An 11,136-nucleotide genomic window follows, 5' to 3' on the forward strand; every position below is an offset into this window, starting at 1 on the left:
GGAATACTTGCCCTGGAACTGGTAATACAAGTTCCAACCAGATCAAGTTGTGCTTTTGGAACCTTGAAAGTGTAGCCATCCTTGTTAAAAGTATTCTGTTTCTTGGCGTAATAACTTGTATCATTGGTTTTGTTGACCTTTACAATAATATCAAAAATGAAGCGTCCAATGCCTTGCCCAAGCAAGTGCATCTCATCTAAACCATAGAAAGAAGAGCCAGAGAAGGAAGGTAACACGGAGAAAAGGTTGGCCTTTTTTAATTGGTGTACCTATTATATGATTTTTAAATTATAGACTCATTATCATAGATTGAAGCACTTACTTGATCTCCGTGCACAAACTGGGAAACTGTTCTTAACGACGCAGTTCTATTTTGAAAGTACATGCCAAAACCGGTGCATTCGCGTTTTTCTCCTTTCGACAGGCAAATTCTGCAGCGGAAGGTAGCCATATGCCCGGTATGGTGCATATATTTTGTGACCTGCAAAAATAGTTTTAGTATTGCTGTGGCATTTATCTTTCTCTTGTTTTTTTTTTTTTTTACCTGTGGGATATCGCTAGTGACCATAACCACGAGATGAACTTTTGCCGCTATTTTCTCCCTGTGGTTTTCAAATTTCTTAACCTGATCAACGAGTGACAGACAAAAATAAGAATTCAAATCTTTGGGTTTGTCTGAAGTTATGGCAAGCTGAAACATGTACTGGTCTGTATATCCACACTCGAAGATAGCAGTTGATTTTGTACCCATTTCAGAGGTATCCTTAAATATGAAAGACGCGTTTTAATAGAATGTTACAATAATTACGTGTTCTAAAAGAACCCTATCAATAATGTTAAAATAAACTTACAAATGTCGTATTATTCATATATGTGCCTGATTTTTACAGAGTAAACAATTGTGAAAAAAGAAAAGAAAAAGGAGCTGAGAAAAAAAAAAAAATTAAACCCGTCAAAAACTGTGACGTATAATTTAAAGATTTTCACGACCTGATTTTCTGCATGCATGATTGTTCCTGTGTTTAGATTGAAAAAAAAAAAAAAAAAAAAAAAAAAAAAAAAGGATGTTGTATATTCTGCACATTTATTCTCAATGTCTCTATTTCAGAAATAAAATAAATGTGTTCATCGTGTGTAATCTACGTGTAACTAAATTTTTTGTTTATGACAAGTTCTGTTTATATTGATTGTTTACATCACACACACACAAAATAAAACCTTTTTTTTTTCTCCCACAGAATTCGGTGTAAATCTAGACTGTCAAGGAGTTACCTTGCAAAAGTATAATAATGTGCCACAGTTAAATTCAATGGATCCATCATTGGCGCCTGTTTACAATTTATCAAGTGTGTGTTACTGCATGTGATTCATACTTTAAATTTATTTTGCCTAATATAAATTGGGTAGATAGAGAAGAAAAAAGCTCACTTGGACAGTTTACAAGAAATGACATTAATACTTTGATCAAACCCGGATCTTCCCATGATCCTAATGTGATTGCTAGCAAACATTCCAAAGAAGTAGTATTATTGTGGAGATTGTAATATCCGCTAAAAAAAAGAAGGGTTTAGAACAATGCAAATAGTAATTTTGTCATCATTGGTACCTTTTTATTTTTCCTCAGCAACTATGTAGAACTAAATAGATGCCTTTTTATCTAGATACGATTTTTTTACAAATTGGTTGACTAAAATTCCGAATAATTTGTGCGTCCAGAGATGACGGATTTTGCAAATAAACTTTATTGTGCTAAGCACTGAGTACACATATAAAGTTTTTGTTGATGGACCTTTTATCCTATTATTGTCACACAGGCAAATTCACAGTCTCGCCAAAAGGTTCAATGTATTATTCAAAATATGCATTTACATTGGTAAACATCTTTTTTTTTTTTTTCTGAGGTTACTAGTACAAGTACCGATTTATTTGACAGACTCGTTACAAGATCTGTCAATTTTTTGGCACACACAAAACACGTTTTTTTTTTTTTTTCATATCATAAAGGTGCAGAAAAGCGACGTCATACTTATTCTTAATTTTTTTTTGGGCATACGCGAAAAACTTACGCGCGTGTGTATGTGCATGCAAAATAAACCCGCGTCCCGACCTAATTTTTTTTTTTTTTCTTCTTCTTTTCTTTTACACAATGGATTACGGAAAATCAGGATCTGGATATATGAATACTTCTTTTGACGGTTCCAACAAGACTTCCTCTGGTTTTACCAGAGTAATAATTATACACGCTCTTTTTTTTATTTTATTTTATTTTATTTACCAGACAACTTTTTCTAAATTTATAATGTAGAAACCAATGGGAGAACAAACATTGAGACCCTTGACTGTCAAGCAAATCAAAGGCTGTAGTATACCTCAAGACGATCTTTACAGAATTGATGAAGCCGACGTAACCCAGGTAATGAATATAAAATAAAGGGCGGGAGAAGCAGTAATGACAGAATTCTTACGCAGTAAATAAAAAAAAAAAAATAGGTTACCATTGTCGGTGTCATTAGATCTGTTCAAGAATTAGCCACCAACTACATTTACATGGTTGAGGACGGTACTGGTGCTATTGAAGTTAAAAAATGGGTTGAACAAAGCGAAACACCTGAAGAATCTGAAGCACGTCGATTATTATTGTAAGTCTTTAAAAAGTTTGATAGCTATTTTTTGAAGTACTCACATTCTTTTTTTTAAAAAAAAAAAAAGGCCTGACACTTATGTGCGTGTCAACGGAAGACTCAATAGTTTCAGTGGCCGTATTTCAGTATCAGGTCATTTCATTCGCCCTATTACTGACTTTAACGAGGTTACATACCATTTTCTCGATACCATCCATATACATTTAACTTTTGTTAAGCCCAACGGAGTAAGTACATATAGAGGAGAGAGATAGATTTCTAGTGATTAAGTAGATGGATATTATCTTAGGGTACCGCTATGGAAATTGATAGTGCTCCAAAGTCTGTGAATACGGCAGTCAGTGATTTTATTCAAAAGTACGATCCCGATAGTCAAGGTTGTACTGCGGAACAAATCATCTACAAGTTCAAAGGCGTCTATAGTGAACAGGAAATCAGAAATGCCATTGAGTATCTCGAAAATGAAGGTCAATGCTATACAACTGACAACAATGAGCATATCAAATCATGTTATCCTTAGATTGAGAAATTGAAAAATAAAAAATAGGAGACTTTATTTTTTTTTTTATTTTTTTATTTTTTTATTTTTCTTTTCTTCATTACACACATCTTGACCGCGTCAATGCCAAAACTCGAAAAGATGAGCTCGGAAGAGCATGTAAATATTAGCAAGAAAATGTTTTATGGAGGGTTTGCGTTCTTGCCGCTTTTGTGGCTAGTCAACTTTTTATATTTTTTCAGAACGAGTCGAGAAGCAACAGCACCCAAAGCATTAAAGAAGTGTAAGCACATGTGTGTAATGAGATTAGGAAAGAGACTAAACACGTGTAAGGAATAATAATAAAAAAAAAAATAGACATTTATCTGTCATTGGGAGGTTGCATGGTCTGGTTTGTTCTATTAACGACATGGTACGGTCTATTTGTGAACAGGCGAAGTGCCTGGGGACAGACAGCCGATCGTATTACGGTAGTTATACCCAAAGGTCTATAATTGGTTACTCCTTTTTTTTGCAAATTATTGTTTACATTTGGTGATACAGGCCGCCGTCCGTTTCGATGTCTAAACAACCCACATATTTATAGCCGTCTTTTTTTTTTATTTTTATTTTATATTTCTTCTTTTTTTTCTTTCCCGCATCTTTCTTTTTTTTTTAAAAAAAAAATATATCTATATATATATACACACACACACATTTTTACATACTCTCTCTTTCTCTTTCTCTTTCTCTCTTTAAAATCATGTCACATAATATTTGCTACTTTTGTGGATCAAGTAAGCAATTATAGAGTCAATTCTAAATGTAAATGCCTTAAAAAAAAATAACCAACAATGATTTATTGTAGCTAAGCATAAAGCCAGTGATTGTGTAAGATAGAATACAATGAAATGTACATACTAAACAGACGGCATTCGGATGGAACTAACATGTTATTTTAGCCTCAGTACGTGAACGATCAATTTGAAGACTCACAAGACGATGCAACACTCTCGAGAATAACAAGGTCATGCCCACAAGAAATCAAATTGTTATTGTTTCATCACCATGATGATGATGATGATACTCTCTGTAACACAATAACACCAATATCAAACATTTTCTAATTTCTTTTTTTATATTATCCCTATTAAACTTTATCCAATGAAAAAATACCCGCCCTTTTTTTATATTTGTTAATTATGAATATCATTTATTTATTTATTTTTTTTTTATAATTATTATATGGCTAAGCAGTAGTCTGTACAACATACACCCTAAAATAAATCAGCGATCAAAAATTGAAAAATATCGCAAACAAATTAGAGCGGAAATAACGATCTTTTTTTTAAAAATATCGCGATTGGCGATATCGATAAATTTTTCCAAAATATCGCGATTGGCAATATCGATCAAATTTTCCAAAATATCGCGATTGGCAATATCGATCAAACTTTCTAAAATATCGTTATTGGCAATATCGATCAAACTTTCCAAAATATCGCGATTGACGATATCGATCCATAAATCAAAAAAACAAAAAAATATCGTTGGATGGGGTAAAAAAAATGGGGTAATCGATAACCGATATAATATTACTTTTACACCCCTGCTAAATCAGGATACAGGCTTAAAATTGATACGTTTGTATATATTGGAAAAAAAAAAATTTATTTATAAAAAAAAACTAAATAACGTCGAGTCTGATCATGATAGACCTCTTCAAATATAGAAAATGACCAGTAAAATATGACCAGAGACAGACATAATGAGAGGAACTACGATAGTGACCATACGAAGACCTCGGAAGAGCAGCAGTATTCACTTACCTGCATAAAGATGGTTTACGTTAATAAGAGAATAAATTATCAAGTTTAGCAATGTGTACCTTTACAAAACCGTGGGATGTACGAGCCTCAAATAAACAGCGATGGTAGCTAGCTTTAGGAATTTGGGTTAACTAATAATAAACACATAAACCAAAGTCGAGATATTTACCTTTTCACAAGCGGTGAAAGTAGAGATGGCTTCAGCTATACAAATGTGTTAATACATATAAAAAGAGTAAGTAAATTTACTTTTAAAGCAAAGAGTCTTGGTTTAATCCGTTTGGAGAGTGTCAGCACGTTTAATGTTTAGTCACATAACTATATCTTCATTTGTAAACAAATGGTTATGATAAATCATATATTCACAAACTATACACATATACAAACCTTAAGTTGAGTTTTTATTTGAAAGAAATAGAAAGAAAAAAGAAAAAAATAATAAAAAAATCAGAGTTTAAATAAGAAAAAAAAAAAAATTCAGGCTCAATTCTATTTTTGGAAAGCCCTTGAGGGTCGACTATTGGTCCCAGATGCTATTTCATCAGCCTTTCTTTTACCTTTTGGACGGGTAGTACTTGGGGTGGAGAGGGCAGGTGCAGAGGTGGGAGGAGGAGAGTCAGAGGTGGGAGGAGGAGGCGAGTCAGAGAGAGGAGGCATCTCAGAGGGAGGAAGAGAGGTCAAAACAGGATTTTGTACCAAAGCGGAAGAAGACGATGGTGCAATAGGTCTGTTATCAGGGATCGAAAATAAATTTTCAAACAGGCCCATATCCAAGTCTTCGTACCTCTCTTCAGTACCCGAATTGACACCAAGGTTTTCCAGGCCAGTCAAAAATGAACCCGAGGTATCATGAGCAATGTCATCTGGCTAGAGTTGAGGTTTATGTTAATGTTAAAAATTCTTAATTTGATATCTAAACTTTACTTACTCTTGCTGAGTTCCTCAACATTATCTGGATCATATTTTTGGATATCCAGTTTTTATCGGCGAGGTGCATGGGTAGCATTGGGTTCTCGGCGTCAATGACAGAGATAAGGTCTCCAGGATATGCCTCGAGGGGTGTACCAACGTTCAAGCCAGAGCGCTTGTTCCAAAAGTATGCAATTCTTTCGAACATATACAATACTTCATTCTGCTCGTTGGCAGGAATCCCCCTCCAAATGACACCATTCTTTCCAAATCGTTCTTGGTACAATGCTTTCAAGAAATGTTGGCAAATGGTGAAGACATTGTTGTAAGCTGCTGTCGCCCTTTCTTTAGCTTGATCCTCAGTATAGGTACCTACCAAAGATCTCCAGTACGCAGCAACCTTGTCTATGACGGTTTTCTTTGTATAAGTACATACGGTGATGGATCTTACACCGAGAGAATTGCAAGAGGTGTGAATACCATTGGGTATAACATGCTCCTTGTAATAGGCGACAGCCTTGACCACGGTTTCGTACATTTGTTGAGCAGCGGAATTTCTTGCTGAAAAGATAGGGCAATTATTAACTTAATTCGTCTTACAAAGTAAAATAAAATAAAAACGTACCAGTGATATATCCAGATCGAGAAGTAATTGCAGAAGTACCATTGGATTTGACCACTTTCTTAACCTTGCTGCAGCATTCACAGTGTTGACCAACTGGCAGGTAGATATATTCTTTCATTGTGGCAGGCATCGCATCAAGCTTTCTTTGCATATCGTAAATGGCATTAACGAGTTTTTCAATGACTTCGTCTCGAGAATTTGAGTTTTGGGTACCGTTCATTGTGATAAATAGAGTGAAAAATCGATGTAAATGAGAAAATAGGTGTAAGTATTGGATCTTATATAGATGTTTTAAAGATACATTTTTTTTTTCATTGTCATTTACCTTGATGTAAGTGGTTCAACTTATTTGCACCAATCACGGTACAGAATTAAAAAAAATTTCGCTTAATAACCTCGTTACACGAAAATCTAACAATAGATCAAGCTTGAAGTCCCCAAACAACGATTTCTAGTGGTTTTGAAAGGTATCCATAGTCTACACAGAATTACTATATCCTCTCTATTAATAATTATAAGATAACTTCACGAGTAATTCCAATTGGTTCTAAGAACGGTCAGTGACTATTAATAAGCTGTAAATAAGATGTAGCAACATGTATAAAACTACACGCAAAAATCGGTTCCCAACTTACCAAAAACGAAATTTTAAAAAACTTTCAAAATGGTTTACCCCAAAATTCAAAAACCCAAGAACCTTAGAGCTTCTCGAAACGGCGCTAACCAACGTCTTTTAAGAGGCACATATGAACCCTTGGCCGTTACTGCTGCCTCCATTGTACCTGGCCCAACTGACACTTCTGTTTTTGCTGTATCCTCTTCAGTATCTACTGGCTTCCCAACTGCTATAATAACCAACCGTACACCTTTTGACTATGACGAAGAAATGGATTTTTACGATGATGTTGATATGGCTGACCTCGATAACCAAATCGCTCTTCCCTTAATTGGACAAATGTCCATACAAGACGTAGATGCTGAAGATGAATCCTCTGATGATGGCTTTGTTGTAGACGGTGAAGTAGACGAGGATTTGTATGAATCCACGGACGAAGAGAACTTCGAAGGTAACTAAGGATGCTCGAGTTGTTGACATCATGACAACTTACCGGATGTATTATTTTCACTTTTAGAACCATTGTCACTTGATCATAATGTAACAATACAGGACAACATCAAGGATATCATTGTCCCCATTAACGTATTTAGCACCAGCGAGCTGAGTAGTATTATGTTCAACTATCTTACATTTAGTAGAAACATGACCATAGAAGCTGTGCGCGTTATGAAGAAATTTTTTGAGAACACTTTGAACCAAAACAACAGTATGTTAATGATTTGTATTTACAAAGTATCATTATTTACTAATTTAGTTTACCTTTTAGGCCTTGATAAAAAGAAAAAAGTACTCGCATTGAAGGAGTGTCGTTCGTTGATCAAGAAGAAACTTCCACTTTCTTTCAGTCAAAGCCATGAAATCTGTTCCCGAAAGGGGTGTTATCTCTTTGATCCTGTCGATGATGCCGATAAAACCGCTTGTCCTCACTGTAACGCTGTTAGACATAAAGAATCTGTGGTAAAAATGATTGATATTGGTGAACATTTAAGTCGTATGCTAGCTTGTGACGAGTTTCGTGATGAAGTCGAAAAATACCGAAACGTAATCGATTCCATGACAGACGATGATCCATATACCGATTTTTTTTCTGGAGCCGCGTATAAAGAAATGAAATCTAAAGGTCTCTTCACTGGTCAGCACGATTTAGCCATCGTTCTATGTGTTGATGGGTTCACTTCGAAGGTATCAAGAAAAAGTATGGTGATGGTACACGTTATAATTGCTAGCATTGATCCGTCTATCAGGTAAATTTTGGCTCTATATACAATACATCCAATCTTTTTACGTCGTAATAACACCGTTTGCAGATACACCGATGAATATACTTTTCAAGTTGCAATTCTTTTTGGTGACACTAAGAAAGACTTTGACTCGTATCTGCGTCCAATTATTGAAAGCCTTGATCGTTTGAGTCGTGAACCTGTTGTTGTTCGCAAGAATGGTGTTCATGTCACGTCGGCTAGAATTTTCAATTTGGGTGTCATTGCAGATGGTATAGAGATCAACCAGCGGTTGTTGATGTTTAGTGGTCATACCAACTGGTGGGGATGTAGATTTTGTATTGGTAAGTCGTCAGTTTACTAAGCTATGACCGTGGACACTAACAAAATGACCCTTCTAAATTTAGTTAAAGGCGGTCACCCAGTTGACGGAGGAAAAGGTGGTATGTACTTCTTTGGCAGAGACTCGGCTATCAGAACCAAAGCTTCTTTATTACTTGAGAAAGACGCAGTAAGTATTAACTTGTGTAGCCTTTTTTACATATTTTAATTGATTTACCTTTATTAGCCTTCTTGTCCCAACCACAACTATGGTATTAAAAGTGCTTCTCCCTTTGGTCAGTTGAGTACCTTCCTCTCCATCGACTTTTTCATGTGTGACGAGCTACATATGTTTTCGAATGTCAGCAAGCTTTGCTTCGACATGCTTTCACCAAAGCTCAACACTCGGTTCAAGTTTGATGGTAACGAAGACACGTACCCGTTTGCTCTCGAGACTGCTGATTTTACTCGCATCAAAACCGCCATGGATGACTCCCTTCGTGCAATTCCTGCGGATTTCAGTGGTTCGTTTGCTGGTGTCAATCTGGATAATGTTAGATCTATTTATCGTTCGGTGGACTGGATCGCCTGGTTGGTGCATGTGATTCCTACGATTGTTGCCCCACTCTTTCACGCCAGAGAAGCAACCACAGGATTTATTGCCCTGTCTCGTGGTATTCAATTGAGTTTGCAATGGTCGATATCCGAATCTGAAGTGAAGGAAATTGAAAGGTAAATATTCATTGTTGAGTTGTAATTTATGTAGTGATATTTACTTGAACATTATATTTGCTTATGATAGATGCTTTAAGACTTGGTTTGATTACCTCGATACCTGTCTTGATAGCAGCTCTATCTCCAGAACCGTATTCAGATCGAACATGCACCAACTGAACCATATACCATACATGATAAAACGAATGGGGTTAGTTATCGATTGTCATCATAGTTATTAGACTTCCCTTTTGTACTAATTTTTCATTTCTCTGGTAGACCGTTAAGGTGTTATTCTGCAAGATCATTGGAAAGGTCTATTGGCATATACAAGAAGCGAATCCGTTCATCTTTGAATCCTGGTGTCAACGCCGGTAATGTCATGGAAACTCGTGAAATGTTCTCTTTTTTGCAATCCGATGGTATAATCGATAGTTCCGCCTATGATTTGAAGAAGGATAAAGTTAACAACTTCTTGCCCCACCCGTCCAACGATCCATTGTTGCCTCAGCTGTGGTCACCCTTTCACTGGCGGGTAAATACTGTAAAGCTGGGCCAGGTTGTAAAGCAAGCAAAAGAAAAGCACAATCATACCATTGGCGGCTACCTGGCAAGAGACTGGCTTAAAGCACTCTCTCAATTTTTGATTCGTCTGACTGGTAATACTTCGGCTGTTATAACTTCGTTCCATCAGCACCAATTTGTCAACATTTCTCAAAAACTCTGGACAAACAATCAAATATACATATTGATTTGTGCAAATCGAAGAACGCAGCAAGTTCGCGTGGTGGTGAGTTTGTTATGTTTACTGCAATTCATAAAAATCGGTAAGTTGATGTTTGCAAATCAAAATTATTGTGTACTGACTTATTGTAATTAGGATGTTCCGGCCTGTCGAAAACTGGTACGTTTGTAAAGTCTTGTTCTTTTTTGACTTTACATATCAAGAAGGTGCTCCGGGCTCGAACTTCGTTTTTGGTGAACTTATGAAGAATCATGACGTCTCACCATACTCAAAGGCTATCCCGCGCGTGAAACCTTACGATGAGGCTGAGCAAAAAAAATTTGTGGTCTTTGATGCCGAGGATCTTTTGTCTGCTGTCGGATTGGTGAATGCGGTTGACGGCTCCAATAACAAATATGTTATAAAGACTGGTGACGCTTTTAAAGTCGATATGAGTAGTACTGCCGGAAGTGTTGGAAACATTGTTTTCCGCTGAGAATAAAATATAAAATCATTAAAACCCACAGTCACATGTCCCGTTTTCTCATTTTACTTACGTAATCTGAAGTTGTCTTTTTCTTACCCTGGCTATCATCCCCATAAACATTTTTTTTCTTTAAAAAATTACGTTTATCTATTAACATGGTATTGCTACATCTATTTATTTATGTATAAGTTGTTTTTATAGAGATTTAAAAATTTGGCTTTGCGATCAGCGATCAAAAAATCAAAAATATCGGAGATATCGATATTTTCGATTTTTTGAGCGATATCGCCAATATCGATCAAAAAAAACATTTTGATCGCTGATTTATTTTAGGGTGATAGGGTGCAAAGTCTTTTTCGGTGACAGGAATTGGATCATCAGCACTGGCAATATTACATTGATGGAATACACGCGTATCAGTCTCTCGCAATGAACCCACCACAGAGTGAAGTACGCCTCGATTATGGAAAATAACAAAATCACCATCTTGCCATTCATGAGCAAATACATTTTCCGGGCTAATTGAAGGACGTTGAATCTGATACAGAATATCTCGCACCTTTTCTAA

At 36.0% G+C, this 11,136-nt stretch overlaps 3 protein-coding genes across 3 annotated transcripts; 2 read left to right on the forward strand and 1 right to left on the reverse strand.

The window, feature by feature from the left end:
- The first annotated feature begins 2,137 nt into the window (after window positions 1-2,137).
- On the forward strand, window positions 2,138-3,209 carry EV154DRAFT_533776 (uncharacterized protein). The gene is made up of 5 exons (XM_051603998.1): window positions 2,138-2,227; window positions 2,306-2,413; window positions 2,491-2,639; window positions 2,710-2,869; window positions 2,932-3,209. Exons 1-5 carry the CDS (start codon window positions 2,147-2,149, stop codon window positions 3,160-3,162), a joined length of 729 nt encoding a protein of 242 aa, XP_051450124.1. The 5' UTR covers window positions 2,138-2,146; the 3' UTR covers window positions 3,163-3,209.
- EV154DRAFT_533779 (putative gamma-secretase subunit pen-2) lies at window positions 3,166-3,843 on the forward strand. The gene is made up of 2 exons (XM_051603999.1): window positions 3,166-3,424; window positions 3,499-3,843. Exons 1-2 carry the CDS (start codon window positions 3,265-3,267, stop codon window positions 3,633-3,635), a joined length of 297 nt encoding a protein of 98 aa, XP_051450125.1. The 5' UTR covers window positions 3,166-3,264; the 3' UTR covers window positions 3,636-3,843.
- Window positions 3,844-10,923: 7,080 nt separating this feature from the next.
- Window positions 10,924-11,136, reverse strand: EV154DRAFT_391105 (uncharacterized protein; the record flags this gene model as incomplete). Its single annotated transcript, XM_051595111.1, has 1 exon — window positions 10,924-11,136. A coding segment is annotated over one exon (213 nt), but the record flags the coding sequence as incomplete, so codon positions are not given.

The sequence above is a fragment of the Mucor mucedo genome (genome assembly GCF_025094135.1).
Source record: "Mucor mucedo strain NRRL 3635 chromosome Unknown EV154scaffold_293, whole genome shotgun sequence".
Lineage (NCBI taxonomy): Eukaryota > Fungi > Mucoromycota > Mucoromycetes > Mucorales > Mucoraceae > Mucor > Mucor mucedo.